Genomic DNA, 19,256 nt, shown 5'->3' with positions numbered 1-19,256 from the left:
GCCGACTTTGACTTCACATGCGATTCCAAAAATAGGCCACCCATGTTTCCCCTATTTTTATTTCAACACAACCAGTAGTCTTCGCTAAGATTTCAAGTCTCCGAATGCAAAAGAGCACCCGTGAAGTACGATATATATGCCCGTCAATTTTTCCTATTTTTAGAACACAAACAACGGTCTGCTCGAATATTATAAAAAATCACCCATTAAATAATAAACTATTCATACCGATTGCAGTTCTTTTAAACCGGCCAATTCAATGTAATAATGACTAACTAATTTCAGCTCGCACCCGTACGCTACGAATATTACGCAGTATTCGACGGTCACGGAGGCCGGGACGCAGCAAATTTCGGCGCTGCCCATCTCCATTTGGTGTTAGCGGAACAACTGGCGCAAGGCTACGCGCCAGCTGACGCCATCAAAAAAGCTTTCAGTGAAATCGACAAAAACTTTTGCGGAAGGTGATTTCGCTATTTATATTATCGATAAATTCCATATTATACCTTAGTTATTATCGTGACTACGATAGTAAGTATTTAAGAACCTATTTTAATAATATGCAGTATGCAATATAATAAATAGAAATCTCAGCTTGTTTACATCCAAATTTCAAAGCCAGCTATACTGCAGTTTCCACAAAAAAATACAATATTAACCCGTGACATTATAGGTTAGAGCTTATACTTCGTTCTATAGAAGTCCGCCTAATTAGAAGCAGCTTTTCAAAATTAGATGTGTGGACATAAACGAAATGTTTGCTTACCAACGCTCTTTAATGATACTTACTTAATTATCAATCCTTTTGTTTACGTTCTTAATATATCGATTTATAAAATTGCCAAACCCTTGCCATCATGTCTATGGCTGTGGTATTCAGCCCAAACGAGTCTTCCCGTCGATCTGGCAGTACGGCCGTCGTGGTTTTAATTTGCGATCGTCGCAAGTTGTATGTTGGTTGGTTGGGGGATTCCGAAGCAGTGCTGGCGCGCGCTGGAACTGCGGAGCCTCTTGTAATCCCTCATAAGGCATCTCTTCAGTCCGAGCAGACGCGGATCAAGAAACTCGGCGGTAATGTCCATTTGATACAGGGAATTTATCGAGTCAATGGAAATCTGGCTGTATCGCGTTCTATAGGTTTGTACTTTAAAGGTGATGTACTAGTAAAAAAAATCTTGACTTAAAAAGAACCTATAAAAAGGCGCTTCACGAAGGCATACTGATATGATATTCGCCAAATAGGATCGCTACAGCCTAAGTAAGAGCAACTAATATACTAGGGTACTGACTTTCAATATTAGACTCATCAACAAACTGGGGCTTTTGGCCATACCATCGTTACATTCGTATGGGTTAATAGACTTATCAGGACTTGTCGTTATAGTGAAGAGCTAATATGGCTATATAAAATTAATTTTTGTTTACTGCACAAATTACAACCCAGCAACTAAATAAGGCTAAAATTTCCATCATGCTCACATACCCTATTTCTATTCTATTCGTCCACCAATATTATTCCATAGAGGATGCTACTAAATATTAAAATTCTACATACTTTCAAGGACCTGGACCTGTTTTTAATTCAATACTAAAGCAATACAGATGGTGTATACGGTTGATTGCCATGCCGTTTCATAGGTGAGCTGGAAAGCCTAGATAAGTCTAGCGAGGCCTCTGGCTGGATTTTCTAGTGGGATTAGGTTCTACATGCTATACCGAACAAGTTATTCTGAGGAATCGCTTATATTTTAATAATAGTTAGGAACGTTAAAAAAAAATGAAAAAACCTATTAACAAAAGTTAAGCCAATGACTTGCCATAGTGAACGAAAACAAATCAGTCAAAATAGTCATTAGGAACAAGACATAGATGAAACGCATTATGCAACTTTCAATTCTTGCAATACTTTCCAGCAACCTTAATTTTCCCCTGTTAAGGAGATAAATCGATAGAGTATCTGAATGATTTTCAATGTAACGAAGACGCCTGAGACAGCGTATTTATACTACTCGGAAAAAACAGTCCTAATATGATTATGTCATACATAACGTATTCCAAAAACGTAGACTTTACATTACAATGTAGCGTATTTGAACAGGGTAGACATTTTACATGTTACAACATATGCTTTCATTGTTAAAGCGATACATAATGGATCCCTGGATTTTCTGGGTGGAAACGAGATGAACTGCAGGGTATAAAGACAGAAATTAGTATGAGACGTTGGCGTTTCAGTGCGTAAGTCGAAGCTTTGTTTCTCCGGTTACCACAGGCGACGTGGACCACAAGCCGTATGTCAGTTGTGACGCCGAGGTAAACTCAGTGGATCTGGATAGTGAATGTGATTTTATTGTGCTCGGATGTGACGGTCTCTTTGACAGTCTGACGGCACAGGACATCGTTATCCATACCTATCATGCAGCTTTATCGCTTCATTTCGACACGACTTGTGTGGCAGATCACCTTACAGAGGCAGCCGTAACAAGAGGTAACGACCATATTTCTATATGGTAAATGTAGTCTATTGCAAATTGTATATAATTTTTGCAATCTTGAAAATATTTAGGATTGCCTAACACCATCCACCGATCACTAATCAAGATGACTATCTTAATGTAAAAACGAATATTAAAGACTGTTTTTTTGTATAATAAGATTGGAAAGACTGCAGCGTTTTACAAGTGGATGAATTAAACGGGAGAGACCTGTAACTGCTTCGTGAGCGAACATTATAGCATGACAACTAAGAACTCTGCTATCTACATGTCAATAATAAGAAATAGCCCATGACGATTTCGTCACTAATAGGATAGCCAACTTAAGCGAAGTGCACGGCTAACTTCATTTGAAGTTCTGTATTCAAAAATACAAATTCAAAGTATATGCACAAGTGTTTTTTGGACCGTAAAAGTTGCGCGTAGGTAGAGAACATGCTAGACGTATTCATATATAATTTTTGGGGGTATTTAGCTGTCTCGTATTTGCTCAAATGTGGCTATAGTCATGGACTGGTATGGGCACAAAAAGACAAGAAGAACCTTGAGACTCATATTTTTCGGTTTTTTTTTCGGACTACCGACTGATTGGAGTATGCGACTGAAAAATCGTCTGCTGCGGTTCGCTCAATTTACTCTTGGTAGCGGACCAATCAAAAAACTATCACAATAGTAACGATAACTAGTTCCAGCCATTAGGACCTATATGTTCAGAAAAGATCGCAGTTACCCTTTACCAGCTGGAGGAAGATATTGCATTGTGTTATGTTATTAGTTGCAACTGTCGCGCTACAGACTTAAAACAGGAAACCATATACGACTAAACTACTGTGGCTGGTGGGAGTAGTAGTTGTAGTCAAAGCTATAGGCGGTGCCTGTTGATGTCGACGGAGACATCCACTAGAGGACGGGTGGGTGTGAGTCAATAGGCCGAGGGTGGTCTAGCCTCTGTTGTTGCGGTCGTTTCGTCCATTATTGTGCTTGCTATCGTAAATGTAGCCAAAACTGCGATTGTTGCTGTTTGCGGTATCACTATCGATGTCAGCTAGTGCCCCTTTAGACTCCCGCGTGGTGGTATACGAGGGCGCCACCAGCGCGCGCGCTTCAGTGCGCTACTATCAGCGGCGACAGCGATAGCAGCAAAATGGCCACCGTTCAGGAGGCAATTAGACGAGATCGCCGCGCCCATCGCCTACCCGTCGGTCTGCGGTTGCTTGTTGCGCTGGGCCAATATAGGACCGCTGCAGATAGCTTGGCTTAACTGACTGGGCGTAAAGCTGTCTACATCGTTGGGACCACCACTCTTCATGCAGACTCACATACTGCAAACAATGAGGTGCGCCTAGTTCAGCTAGCTACTCTGCGTTTGTCGTGTAGCTACCTAGTTTGCCAGCTAGTCAGATAGGTAGTGTTGAGTTGTCCGCTGCTGTTCAGTGCACGCGACCAACCTACCTGACCAGACCAGACCAGGCTAGGTCGGAGGTCTCTGTGGCAAACGGGCATAGCTAGTACTGGATGAATTTGTAAACCCGAAACGGCGTAACGAAAAGAGATAAGCAGAGTCAGCGTGATGGTCTTTTTCGGATTCACTTGAAAACGCTGCGACGTACGTAGCGAAGTCGTCATCGTCGTCGTTTCTGTTGACGCTGCGTCTGCCAGACAGTGCCGTCGCGAGTGTGAAGTTTATTTTTATTTAAAAACGAACAGCCATTTGCGAAGAGTAGTGTTAGATAGAAAAGTAACTAAGTGAACTAATTACGAGATGGGCCGTAAAAGGCGCGCTAAACGCGGATCTTCAGGTTCCCGTCAAGATGCCGGTAGGTATATCATTATGAAGATTTTTCCTTCAATCCTATCTAATTGATTCATACCCTTTTTGTGTCTTGGCTGCATACTTTGTGGGTGTTGTATGTTTGTGGCTGTGTGTGTCTGTTCTTCTGCGCGTACGGGTGAACGTACGTGTCGATATTCTTAATAGGATCGACGGATAATATAACGACGCTGGTGGTAAACCTGCGTGATCCGAAGAAATGGCGATACGAGGCGGTAGTGTTCCCGAGCCAAGCAACGTTTGCAACGTGTCTTGGAGTAGGACAACCGTCGCCGGGAGAACAGCTGACCGAACAGCCAGCTGATGTCTCCAGTCAGCAAACGCGCCTGAACGGTAGTACTACAGACTCAAAACCATCAACAGCAGTATACGCAGCTGAAGTACCCAACCTGGCATCACTTACAGGTGGAGAGGCATCACCGGTTAGAGAGGTGGCCGCGGACTTCGTTCACAGTGCAGTCGAAATGGCTCTTAACAAAGTCAACAACAACAACGAGGGGGTATGTCTGCACGACAAACATTTTAGCTTTTGTACAATATCATGCTAGTTATGTAAATGTAGTGGTATAATGTCTTACGTGTTGTATATAATATATGATATAACTAACGACGAGAGCTGGCATGAGTAAGACACTTTATGATTGTATTGTCCAAGCACGAAACCGATGTTAAAGACGGTCAAGAAAATCGGCCAGGCGTTGACAGATAAACAATGCTAAAGATTTCGCTTAATAGAAAGGAGCTTGCAGGGATAGTTTTACGTTTTGATAAATACTGTTTATTTGGTAAATTTGGTTTACAAGGATCTGGTTAAGGATGCCTTCGAGAAGTGACATTTACTGGTTTTTATAGAGTAGCTGTGACGAAATCCAATGAACGTGCAATACTTCTTAGCAAGCTAATGCGCAAGCCTAGGTAAAAAGACAATTACTAGATAGAAGGAGTCGAGGGCAACGACTGATCTGTAACCCACTAATGTGCTCATGCCAAAACTAGGCGACAGCTGCCGCGAGAAGGTCTGCATACAATTACACAATCGTCATCAGTCGTCATTAGCAATTTAGTGGAATGCCATGTGTTTTCTTCGAAGAACATTAGTCTACTGTGATCGAACAACTGTACTTTGCAACAAATACCTATAAAACATGTGAGCTTCCTAAACCTATATGGATGTTTGGAAGAATTCTGGCAAAATCAGTATCCATGTCGAAGTGTTATGGCTGTACACCTCTCCGTAAAGGGAACGCCGGCTGTTTCGGCGTGTAAACTACCAACTCCCTGCATAGGACCTCATTTGCTGTTGATTCGCTGTCGCTGCGAACGGAAAGGCCTTGTGAGAAATTTTCTCCTTTCCGTTACACCGTTACATAAGTAATAAACATTTAAGACCAGCAGAATACAAACACAGCGTTAGAGAAATGCGGCTGAAAGTATTAAGTAGTGGTGGTGTCTACCGGATGGGGCTGTGAGATCACCATATCCTTGTTGGCTTATCTCTCTGCGAATCTAATCTGCGAAGTTCGCCTGGTCACGAAACTGAAAACAAATGTCCCAGTTAACCGATATCTTTGCTGTGAGTGCTTCAAACGACAAATGACACCCGAACGTGCCACCGTCTGCTATATAGATATTTCAGGCCGCAAAGCCCGAATCACATAAAAGCGTATGGTAAGGTCGCTTTGAGACGTGCGATGAGGATTGTTTCCGTCCACGCGGGAGGCATTCCAACAGTGGACTGGCAAGCAGCATCAAGCCCAGCCAAAGTAACGCTCCGCGTAAAAGTTCCCCAGGAGAGACGCTCCTAAAGATGTTCCTATAAATGACAAAATGAATATCATTAACTGGGGCGGCCTTCAACAAAACTGTTCATTCACTTTAGCCATTACTGAATCTAAAATCGTTGTGATATCTCTGAAGCAGATTCTTGCAAGCCGTGCAAAAAGTTCTGTGGACATATTTACATCAGAAACTAGGCTTCAGTAAGACAGATCAGATCGAGCGCATATGATTCTTGGGCTAGCTAGCGACAATAAAGATAATAGAATATAGGAAAACTTGTTTGGTTTTCCTTAGACGAGCTTAAGTATTCTTTGGTCGACGGGATTGAGTCGAAAACGAACACCCCGCGATTGTTTGTCAAGCAGACGGTGACGGAAATCACTAACTGTAATACATTGTAAGTGCGGAAAACCAATTGAAACGGATGTTGTTCACACGTAAGAAATATATGATATGAGAAACGATGCGTTACAATGGCATGTGCCAAATATATACCTCTCTCTTTATAGCATTCCTGAGAGCCCAGATATACTAGGCGACATCTCTGTAAGCAATACAGTTCGGTACGTTTTCAAAGGCTGTGGTCGGCTCGTAAATAGGACGTGAAAATGCAGAACGCGCGAAAAGCGGATATGTGCCGCTGCCGACTACTATTAAAAACAAACGCGCTAAATCGAACCGATATGCAAGGTTGGGCCTTCAATCTCTAATCGTCTGCAGAGCGTTGCTTATCATTGAACCACGAAACAGTACACATGCTTACATCTTTGTGGTGCTCAAGATAAGCAATATAGAAGTCTGTCCCCTTTTACAATCCCTCACCCGGTTCACTGGCAGTGTCGATGGCTATTTAAATTGTTTTTGGGTAAATTCATAATTTTTCTATAAGGAAGTATACAGCACAGATTCAAATCAAGTTCTTAAGCTTAGAACCGTATCGAAAGGTGCGCAGGCAATTATGCTTTCATAATAAGTTTTAGTTGTCCATATGTACATAATTATAAATTTTGTGACAAATTCTACTTCTGTGAGACGTAACGAAGTGGAGGAAAAGTTAGCCCGGTCCCAAAATGACCGGGAAAACTTTTCTTAGCTGAAGCTGAAGTTGTTACAATAATCAGTTACATTAAGCTGATTGGAGAAGTATTTAGATGTCCCTACATTAGTTCAGTGGTAGGTTCGATGCGAAAATACACTCACTTAAAAAACCTCTAAAATTCTGCCAATACAGTTGGCTTCTAGTGGCCCGAATTGACAACAGCTTAAGGGTTTGGTAAATGTGACTTCGTTTGTCAAAGATGCTTCCTGGTACTGGTTTTAAGGATACAGACATGGCTTTCTTCAAACCATACTACCATGCTATGCTATGTAAAGATATTCCGAGGCACTGTATCACCGATACTTATATCGTTGCTACAATAGTGGCGGTGCGGTATTTTTTCCATACGAGAAGCTGTCGTTACGGTTGACTAATATTTTCTTTATTCCCGCGTTTAGCTAAATTGTTGCTTTGGATCCTAAGAATCATAACGGTAGTTTTTTCTCATTCGTTTGTGTGATTAATAGGTACCTTATATGTTGACATTGAAATGGAAGCGGACATACGCAGAAGAATACTCGTTGTACTTTTCCATTTCTTTGTTTGACATCTAGGAAGTCTCTAGCATATTGTTAGATGGAGGTTCAGTTTCACTTTCTTTACAATAAGCCATTTGTAGTGGTTGTTTGTATTTTAGCAAAATAACATTGCTACTATCCTTTAAAAGGATGACCATTGTCTCTCGGGACGTCGCGGGCACAACACCATATTACGTTCTTAAAAAACAGTACTATTAATGCTATATGTTACGATGTGCTATAAATAAGATGCTTATGAGGACTCGACGCTAGACCACCTTCGCGCTGAGGTAAATAGTGGCGCCGACCTCACTAGCATCAAATGCTGGATTCAATAATCCCTAGCTGAAAGAAGTGTGACTTTGAATTATACTTATAAGATTAAAGTAAACATACATTAACCCACTAGTCAACGTAGTTCCGGTCGTACTGATTTGCGAGATACCACTAAGATCTTCAGAGAGCTTTCGACCGTTGGAATAAATGCACAGATGCCTCGTAATTTTTCTTGAACGCAAATGGATCGACTTGAAACAAATCAGGCTTTTACATGTGCTAGACCTATACACGCATTGCTGTAAGCGTTATATAGCCCAAGTGAGGTTTGAGGTTGGGTCAATTTCGCATCAGTGCGGCGTAGCCTTCCCACTTGATCAACTATTTTTGTTCATGTGGAAAGCACAGAGGTTGTAAATTGGTGGAAACGATTTCTCCGATGAGAGGAATCGTAAAATGTGTTATCGTATCTCTCCTTTTCCGGAAAAAAAGGCACGAGAAGCATTTGGACAACAATTCCCGCTTTCTTCCCTAACTGATTTCGGCGTGGGACTCAGAAAGAAAGTACTAATGCTCCACTATTATTATTAGTTGATAATAGTATAGTCCTATGTTTTATACATAAACTAGAGTAATGACGCGCAATAGACTACAACTTATAGATTACCGAAACACAATAGTTTCCATGAATGCGGATAGCTCGCCGCTGAGCTACAGATTAATGAAACCTAATAACGGACAAGGTATTAAATGCGTCAGATTGACTATTGACCTTCGTCTGATATTTGTTCGTGCACTTATTTACGACGTAGTCAAGAAACTACTGGTCTGATAATCCAGAAGGTGTGTATATATATGTATATCATGATAAAACGATTACCGAGTCTTATCGCGTGCTTTTTCATTTCCATTAAACGTATCATAAACAGGCACCAGGAGGTCTGGAGCTGACCAGTTGCGATCTGTCGCCTCCAGAGGGTGAACAGCGAGATCTGATCGCAACATTAAAAAACGAAACCCCAGAGTCAGAGCGACTAAACCCAGAGGCGCCGGAGTTCGTGCCATTTAGTGCCAGCCTCCAGCCCGCGGAGAATGCTCCAGTCCCAGCCGCCGACGCATCCGATCTGGCCACAGCTACTTCAGGTAAGCTTCCAACGGCCTGTCTTGTCTCTGCACCTTGCATCCTTCATACGATGTTTTTCGTTGTATTATATAATACGTATCTTAGTCTAACAAATGCAATCATTTAGTATTAGTACTGGCATTCATTTTTACCTCACTCGTACTCCCTTATTTAATCCTTAACGCATTGTACTGTGAGATCGATCTAAATTTTTGTTTGGCTTGGGGTGATACTGGGCTTAACTCTGCTTACGTATCAACTCCACTTAAATTGGGACTCGTGTCGTCTCCGTTGTTTCGACCACTAGGCGAGATATTTAGAAAAAACAAACGTCTGCTACTGTAGAATCGTACTTGAAAAACATGTATTATATTATATTTGAGTCCAATGTGTAGCATTTGATGTATTCGATTTGATGCTGGCGATAGCATCGAACTTTCAAAACGTCAAACTATTGCGATAACGTTTCGCCACCATAGAGACGACCGCGAGTAATTGGCCTGGTCAGATCGAATGAACAATAGCCAATAGGTCCACGCTGCCGAAAGTAAACAATAAAAAAAAATAGGAGCGACAGGTCAAAGACGGAGTGGAAAGACAGTGCGAATGTCGAGGCAATTTTCATTTGCACAGACTTCTATATATGTGACGACGCTAACGCCCACATATGGGACAAACACATCAACTACCCCTGTAGAAAAAACAAAACGAGATAATTATTTTCTGTCTCCTTTCTGCTGTCGTAATCTTACTGCCGCGTCTGGTGTATCAGCCGTAGCTCTTGCCAGAGTTGTTGAGACAGAGTGGTTCCACATAGAACTTTAAGCCATTCTGTCGGCCAGTAGAAGGCCTAGTTGACAGTATGCCTTCGCTAGTCAATATCTAAGAGAGAAAATATGGGTCGAATTTAGCAAATTTTGCCAAGCAAAGGTGGCAACTAGTATAGAAAAAATGTTCAAAATAAAAACATTTTTGACATCTAGTTGGGTAGGCATGTATCAAATATATCAAAAAGTCTCTTTGTATTAGGCTATGCATCGACAGTGTCATATTAGATATAATTAATAATTTGTGTTAGCTTATTTGCATATGATACTTCACAACCATTTTAGATTCCTTCTATCTTTAAAATGAGGATCTACTATCTGAGAGCTGCGGGCGGGTCCAATGGATGATAGTATTTATCGAAGCGCCTTAAGCGCTGCCAGTGACCTGTGAGTATCATTGCATGTACTGAAATAAAAAAAAAAACGAAAAAAGAAATAGGAATCAACAGATTTAAACTTTCTTGTTATAGTTCATCTGTTTTTAACTCCGACTGCTTTTCAAGTTCTACTGATATCCCTATTTCTAAAGGATGGAGCAGACCAAGTTTTTAATGGCTGAAGCTTTATTGCATGTGGCACTATAGAGACCTAACCTTTGAATATTTCGTTCAGCGTGTGTAAAAGAAAAACCCTGTATTACATGTAAGCCGAACTGAAGATATATGTGATTTTATAGTGTATTGTTATTCTGATATACTATTAGCAGTATTTCGCAGAGCGTAGGAGTTGCTCAGATTGGGTCTCGTCTTGCAAAATATGATATAATATATATATATATATATATATATATATATATATATTATCACCAAATGCGGTCATGCGGTCCCTTGACAAGCTCCTGAATGAAAAAAATAAACCGCGTACCTCTTGGAATTAATCAAAAAGCTGACTGATTTTGCGATTCCAGAAGCTTCGGTCAAATAAACTTGTGATAATTTTTAAATTACGAAATAAACTCATGCATTAGTTACGTATAGATATGTATCAGAGGGCTTTTGTTTCTCGCTATTACACATCAAATATACTGTATATAGGGTCGAATTGAACTAGACCACGGCAATATGGTTACTTTTTATCACCGCAGGTCAGTGGTTTACTACTCTTATTGTGATGGTTATCGTTGTCGTTGGCAGTGGCCCGGATTGCGGAATGGCACCACCGCCAACAGTTGTATCGGAAATAGAGTGAACGAATGGGCGATTGAAGCTCAAGCCACGATAAATGCCCATTTATTCGATCCTATCTGCATGAAGGTCGAATGGAGGACCCGATCAAAACGACCCTTGGGCAACTGTTGCTCTTCGCTCGTGATTGCTGTGGTAGATGAGCGCGTACACGTGGAATAGTTCAGTTTTATCTTGCAACGTAAACCGCAGGCCATTTCTCGCCCAAAAAAGGGAATATCAATTCACTGCAGTAGAGTGGAAGAAGAAAAAGCATATATATTTTGAATAGGAGAACAGACATTCACTGAAGCAAAGGATAAAGCACTGGCGATATACCTGATGCTTAATACTTGAAGTGTTTCTAGACTATTGGCCGAGCGAGTGCGAGCTAATATGTACGCACTATGGCGGCGCACGCCTCGCAAAAAGTACACTCGATGGACTTAAGTGAAGTGAGGGAGTATACTGGGAATGCACGCATTTCTATATAACAGATTGGGTATACGTTCTGCAAATTATGCTTAACTCGTTCCCATATTATTCTTCGTATATTCTCAGACTTACCCTATTACTTTATATTATAGACTCGCTAAATCGTCAGACAGATAGGCAAACGGATCATAAGCAGACTTTGAACTCGTACATGGGACTCGAGCCAGCGATCTTTGGCACATCTTTGGCACTTATGGCCAAGTATTTTGCGTTGTGCAAAACATCACGTCGAGAGTGGAATTCTTTTCTATTTAACTAGTGTACAAATATATATACAAATTAATCGCCCTGTTTACATTTTTATAAATAATATATATACACACCTTTTATTTACGTGCGATTACATTACGTTATTACTGCAGTTTGTTCTAGTTGATTTTAGGAACTAATTTCAGGAATTATATCCAAAAGTACATTTTCAAGATTACGCTATGACTTATGGCTTGACATCACGGACACTGAACAAGGATATCGAAAAAAAACGCTGTACTTCAAGCACATCCGATTAAAATTCTGCTTGCCGTATTTCTTTTTTTGGTATCATCGCATTTAATAATAATTCATAATTTCATTGTACATATGCCCTGACGAATTTCTGAAGTACCTCTTTGCCCCAACCAAAAGAGTGTGGTCCAGGATATGATTTGCCTATAGTGGTAACATCTTTTCGTATAAAAGTGTCATTCGAAAGAGCTGAAAAGACTATTTAATGGTCTCAGTAAACGAACGATAGATATGTTCATATATAAATATAATTTTGTCTTTGTTACAAGATCACCTGTCATGAACGCTGTTGTTGAACATGCCCTTGTATGACAAAGGTTCAACAAGTCCACAAGTATCAAGTTCGACTTAGCAATATGGATTACCAAGCTTCTTGAGCCGAGAGATATTTACTAACTGTTTTTATATTAAATGAACGGATTGTTGGGTCGATTCCGATATAAGGCTGTTATGGGTGTGTATTCCCCGCATTTGTCGTAATCGAGTATAAGCGCTGTGCTCTTTGAAATCTAACCAACGCATACTGGAACGTTGACAGTAAACGTGCCCTTTGACGAACAACGCGTACACGTGAGCTCACATGAAATAGGGGAGAAGGTGGAAAGGGATTCGTGTGCTGTGGAGGGGGTGAAATGCGCTAGAATTGTTTTTGCTATCGATTCAATTAAATAGTGAATTGCCGTTTGCAAGATTCGTCGCGTTCCGTAACTGCTGTTGTGTCAAGTAGTTAAGAGTTTGTTAATGAGCGGTGCTTTAAGTGGCGCTTTGGGTTGTCGACGATTACCATACGATTGAGGTTTGCCAAAGCGACAATGCGTGACGAAAACGGCGCTTTTGTGTTCGGCCAACGGAGAAATGCGTACCACAGTTCCAGGACATACATGGGTATGTTTTCTGTAGACCAGTCTCGCCATGCTTAGTGCTTCTGTAGTCTTTCGGTGTCAAATATTTCAAAGAACGTGCTACATGCCTCCGTTATAAAACGCTATAATTCAATTGAGTTACGTAACGACGCAGTCATTTATTTACGTGTTGACATTGAGCCCATAAATTCTGGTTCCTAACCAATTCATGGAAAATATGTGAAGCTCAATGTATGAGTTCAATACCTAAAACATCATATTGGTCAAATTTCTGTTGATATCGTCGCTGGGCAATTGGAGACAGCGTATGCATACAATATTTATTTTAGATGGGCGCCATAGATCATATTTTCAATTTTGTTTTCTAAAGAAGCAAGATACTATGTTAATTAGCAATATTGAATATAATAATAACCCGCACAAATGTCCATCGTTTGTCCTGATTATTGGTAATTAATTAGTCTAGTTACAATTCTACTTGGACTCCTTGTTATTATACGAAACTTAGATAGATAACGTGACTTTAACTCTGATCTTTTCGGGCCTAATGCATCGCTTCATGTGGGCCAATCGCCTTTCGTTTTTGTCGAACTCCGCAAAAATATAGACACACAAAATATAAATGTTCTAGGACATATTCTAGAATATTATGCGTTATTTTAATGCTATAGATATAATAGAAAAGTCGGCACTTCTATGGCTGAAACCTTTCAGTACCTGAATGCCCTATTAAGGGCTTGTTCTTGCCTGTGGCTTTTCATCGTTTCACTCCGAATCGCGAAGTTCACACGTGTCGGCTCGTTGGGTCACTATTATTCCTCTGCGACTTAACTGGTGGAGCAGCGACAATCCTGTGTTGGCCTATTAAAGTTAAAAACACTTGAAGCGAGGCGGTCGAAGTTCGTTTCGTACTGGAGGCAGCCAGCCGTCTGAAGTAATACCGAACAGCCTAAATAACGAACGCGCATCTGTCATTGTTATTTCTTTGTGATTTCAGCCTCGCTAGCGATTACGACGGCGGCCATGGAGGCGATGTCCAAATCGGAGTCGAGAGACGAACTTGTTTACGAGATTGACCGGCAGCTTAGCACAGCACCGGAGCCGGCGAAGGCGGAACTTGTGGAAATTGAAGATTGCACAGCCGCTGCACCACCGTGCGCTGCCCCGTCGGATTCATCCCCTATAAAAGCTGGCGAAGGTGCAGGCATCGTAAATGTCGAGGCACTAGGCCAGCTTTCAGATAGTGAAGATGAGCTCAATTCAATGGTGGTACATGAAGATCAGCCTCAAACAAACATTGTTCCTGCTGTAAACATGGACGTCAAACTGAGCGAGCTGATTGTCCGTGACCAGAATATTCATGTGATACCTGAAGAATCACCAAGCGACGAGATCGCACTTCCAGCTCCAGAAATGACAGTGACCTCGCAAGCATCTGTGGCACCTTCCCCTGTTCCTGAACCTCGAGCGGATACAATTAATATCGATGATCCTACGGAAAATTTGTTTACAGCGCCAGCTCCCGTTGATACCCATTCTCCAGGATCCGCAGAAATTCAACAACAAACCGACCCTGTATCGAGTTCGATAGGTCAGCTTAGGTCAAATAATCAGTCTAAGGATGGCGAAATGGATAAGGAAGGAGTCTCAGTTGTCGATGCTTCACCTGCGGCTGTTGCTGACATATCCGCGCAGCTCATCCAAGGCGATCTGCTCAACTTGATCGAAACCTGTAGTGCCCAGCCAACTATGCCCTGCGCGTCCGAAGCTGTTCTTCCGGTTACAGAGCCGCTGGTCACTCCTCGAAGTGATTATTTATTCTCATTGGAAGGTGGCGTGCACGAGGAAGTCATTATTCCTAGCGTCCAGCCGCTCCTATACGACGACGAGCAGCTGCAGCAACCGGAGCAGGGAGCCGCCGAATCCACTACTACTGCTGCTGCTGCTGGTGATGCTGCTGCAGCTGCTGGTGATGCTACTGCTGCTGCTGGTGATGCTACTGCTGCTGCTGGTGATGCTACTGCTGCTGCTGGTGATGCTACTGCTGCTGCTGGTGATGCTATGCTGCTGCTGGTGATGCTGCTGCTGCTGGTGATGCTGCTGCTGCTGATGCTGCTGTTGCTGATGCTGCTGTTGCTGATGCTGCTGTTGCTGATGCTGCTGTTGCTGATGCTGATGCTGCTCTTACTGATGCTGCTGTTGCTGTTGCTGCTGCTGATGAGGTTGCTGCTGCTGATGCTGTTGCCACTGATACTGCTGCTACTGATGCTGTTGCTGCTGCTGGAGAACAGTCATCTGAAGGGATAAATCTTATCGAATCTATGATGGCCAGTATGACAGTGGATGATGGACCTAAGGTGGTGGATGCTATTGAAAAGGAACCGGCAGTTGTATTAAGTGCTACTAGCCCAGTGTCACAGCTCATCAAAGAAGCATCACCAGACAAACCTGAAGAACTGAATAAATGTGTGGAAATCGCGCCTCCTGTAGCTGAGATCAGTAAGAATACTTTTTTATTTTCTATATAAATCAATAAGGTGTGCATCTATATGCATCTTTGATAAGAGCCGGATCTAAATACATGTAAGACCTGATAAAAGGTACTTTCAATTTACAGACCGTTATGAACAAATTGCATCACCGTTCTTCTTTGTCCTATCACAGGTGAACCCAAGAACGCTGTAAGTGGACAAGCGGATAGCCTCAAGCTTGGTAGCATTCAGGATATAATGGAGAAATTATCACCGAGTGATGCTGAAGAAGCCAAAATTGAGGCGGCGGAGTCTCATGGAGCCGCTCCAGTAATCCCGGATACAATTCCGGAAGCCGAGTGCGTGCAGGATGCTGACTCCGAGTCAGACAACGAAGTTCAAGAGTGGAAATTCGTCAAAGTTGGAGAAACGACACCTGCTGCCCAAGAGGGAGAAATAAAAGTTCCCATTGAATCGAACTTCCTACCTATTGATGCTTCAGTTACAGCGGCTGGTGTTGCAGCTGCTGTTGCCGCCACTGCTGCTGCTGCCGCCAGTGCTGCTGTTGCTGCTGCTGCTGTTTCTGCAGCAACAGCTGAAAGCAAACCTACTGTAGCAAAAGCACAAACGAAGGCTGGCGTCAAGCCAACTGCAAAAGGATCTACAGCATCTCCGAAGGCGACAGCATCAACAAAAACGACAGGCTCCACCGGTGCTAAAGGCAACGCTCCTGCTGCAGCTCCATCAAAGACTGCACCAAAGGCACCTGTTGCTGCGAAAGCTACTACAGCGGCCAAATCAACAGCTGTCGCCTCGTCTAAAACAGCCGCTCCTCGAGCTGCTCTTTCAGTAACTACGAAGCCAGCAGCTGCCTCGAAGCCTGCTGCTGCTGCTGCTGCTGCTGCTGCCGCTAAAATTACCAGTGGCACGACGTCAAAGGTAGCTCCAACTGCCGCGCGGGCACCTGCTGCTAAGGCAGCTGTTGCTCAGAAGACAGCTTCCACAGCTGCGGCTACTGCGGCGAGCAAAACGAACGCGGCGAAGACGCCGGCAACTACAACAACAGCTAAAGCTCTATCAACGGCCAAGCCAACGTCGAACACGGTGAGTTCGGCTAAAGCACCCTCCGTCCGGCCAGCCATGCCGCGAGTGGCCAGTACCTCCTCCGCGAAGCCAACCACCACCAGCGCCGCCGCCGCCGTCGCCGCCGCCGCCGTCGCCGCCGCCCCCGGCGCTACCGCGTCATCTAGTAAACCTCTGGCGAGTACCGCTAAAGCGTCGACAGCCCCGAAGGTACCCTCCACTCGGACCGCGGCGTCCACAACAGCTGCGACAAAGCCATTAGCGGCGCGAGCGTCATCTGCTAAGCCTGTGGCAACAGCTGCGACGTCAGCAGTGGCAAAAAAGCCAGCGACGTTAGCTGCGGCTCCCGCTGCCGCTAGCCGAGTGGCGGCTGCGCGTACTGCGGCGGCTTCTCGGCCAGTGCCAAAACCGTCTGCAGCAGGCTCAAGCAACACAGCTGATTCCAAACCAAAAAGCTCCCTCGCCACTAAAGTGAGTAGTCGTATCGTGACATGTAGTTTCCGCATGAGATGACATGAAGCCTATATAGGTTTCTATGTAACAAGAACTAAGATTCGTATCGAATGTTCTGCTATATATTTTTGACGAAAACATGGACGTATTAGATAAAAATTATCTAATGATCGTCTGGTTAGCTGGTCTTTCCATGCTAATTATTCTACTTGTTATATTACAATATTTACAGACATCATCCACTAACGTTAAATCAGCATCTGCCGCGCTGCCGAAGTCGCCTGCTAAAAAAGTCGTAAAACAGGAGGAGTCTAAGAAAAATCCGAAGGCAGCTCCCGCTTCTACGGCCGCTATTGTTGAAGAAAAAGAAGACGATGGTTCAGTCGCTGAAAGTCAACATCAGGGACTCAACGGTTCAACTGAGACCGATATGCAGTCGTCGGTTTCTCCATCTCAGACAAATGGCCACAGCGAACAAGTCGACCTCCCTGCTGAGCCAGCTCCTCAGACTGTAGCGGTAACCAAATATTACCTTTAAATATAGCACAACTATATGGAATATCCGCTGTCTCTGTTAAATGTATATACCTATAAACAAGCCAATTTCTGAAAAATCCAGGTTTCAGTTGAGGTATCAATCAATATTATCTTAACTAATACACGGCTACGATTATACAAAACAGTATCGAAAGCTTTCTCCGAATATATCTATTCTACCTGAGTCTTTTATTTTGTTGGTCCACCTTGAAACATTCCTTTCCTGATTAAGTCGAGATGTATTGGCTTGCGTATCGCTGTGACAGTGGCGTGTCTGTCTATCAGTTAGGCCAAACTTACTTGAAGGTCGTATAACTTATCGTTGTAAAGTTGTCAAATGAACAGTCAGCCTACAGTTTAATATTTTTCATCGATAACATTGTTATTCAGAACGTATTTTAAAGTAGTTTAGTAAACGTTGGACTCTTTATTTCGTGATTATGGCAGGAGCAAAACTAGGAGAAGCCTACAAATGAACTATTCGACATCGACGAGAACCCCAAACTACGGGCTATCTATACTGCGCGCGAACTAGCTAGCGAGATGAATGATTAGAAAAGGAATATGGATCAAGAACAAATTCAACGACGACGACGACGACGACGACGGCTGCAGTAACAACCACCATCTAAAGCGCAAGAGAGGCAATTTCGTTCGGAGTTCCGCATCGTTGATTTAGCTGTACAGGGCGATGACTAGACGGATCATAATAATACGAGGGCGTGGTCTTGGTCATTGGCACTATGCGATGCCTAGTTAGCTGCTCTTCATATACCCTAGATGCCTTCAGTTTGAAGCAAGAGATGACCGCCCGGGCTACGTCGAAGTTCGCTTATATGGTTTGTATGGCCGCCTGCTTTAACTTATGTCAAAGGAGATATTTATTGCCTTTGCCAAGAACAACAAAACGCTTTTTAATAGAGACAAATAACTCATAGGAATGGGAATGCGTAAACATGTCTCTCAACTCCAAATGAGAACTATATAGCGGTAAAAGCTAGAACTAGAAAGACAAGATAATCCTACGATGATAATGGGCGCTGTTTTTCATGTAGAAATTCGACCACGATAAGATAAACCGCAATTTAAATGCGATAGTGGGTCTAACCAGACATGACTGCGTTCAGCTGTTGCGGAAACTGTCATTGCTGCGAGCAGAATATAGATAAAACAGGTGAGGTCGACAGGAGCACGACGCCCTTATAAATTATTATGCGACGATAATTATTTAAAAGAATGTTGTTCTGTTGTCGATATACAGTGCTCGCTTTGCGAAAAACCTGGGCAGGAGACGGATAACGCAACGTGGCTAAAAGCAAAAACATGTTCTGACGATTTAGAAGGCAAAAGTGGAGACGATATCTTTCTTATAGTAACAAACTAAATAAATAAACGTGCGCAAACATGGCTCCATTAAATAGCCATAATATTTGGTAAAAAAAAAAGCCGGCTAATGTAACTGGCTGATACTGATGTAAATCAAAAAAAATCAGGCAACAATTACAGTAGGAGTTACTATAAGCTAAACAAATCAGATGTAATAACAATGCCCTTTTCTGAAGGCTAGGCTACGAGAAATCTTACTATATAACTGTCTATTTGTTGGCATCAACTTACCTACGTATATGCGTAAACACTTCGGTAAACATTTGATAAACAATTATAGTCAATAGGAGCCAGAAAAAAGAAATCTTTATGTCAAAAACAACGAATATAAATCGAGTTCGGACATATATATA

The 19,256-nt window shown here is 42.6% G+C and overlaps 1 protein-coding gene across 1 annotated transcript in view; it reads left to right on the top strand.

Moving 5' to 3' along the window:
• LOC111252692 (uncharacterized) overlaps positions 1–19,256 on the top strand; it is a 43,197-nt gene that overhangs the window by 22,757 nt on the left and 1,184 nt on the right. The window contains 10 exon segments of the mRNA XM_086993230.1: positions 286–464; positions 881–1,137; positions 2,273–2,488; positions 4,474–4,826; positions 8,928–9,141; positions 13,971–15,275; positions 15,278–15,472; positions 15,638–16,998; positions 17,213–17,497; positions 17,965–19,256. The exon segment at positions 17,965–19,256 is cut by the window's right edge and continues 1,184 nt beyond it. Coding sequence (XP_086849356.1) covers positions 286–464; positions 881–1,137; positions 2,273–2,488; positions 4,474–4,826; positions 8,928–9,141; positions 13,971–15,275; positions 15,278–15,472; positions 15,638–16,998; positions 17,213–17,497; positions 17,965–17,976 — 4,377 coding nt within the window. The 3' untranslated portion in view covers positions 17,977–19,256.

Source organism: Varroa destructor, unplaced genomic scaffold (assembly GCF_002443255.2).
Source record: "Varroa destructor unplaced genomic scaffold, Vdes_3.0 BEIS01000006.1, whole genome shotgun sequence".
Lineage (NCBI taxonomy): Eukaryota > Metazoa > Arthropoda > Arachnida > Mesostigmata > Varroidae > Varroa > Varroa destructor.
Note: the sequence above shows the minus strand (reverse complement) of the source record. Positions and strands in the feature narration are given on the sequence as shown.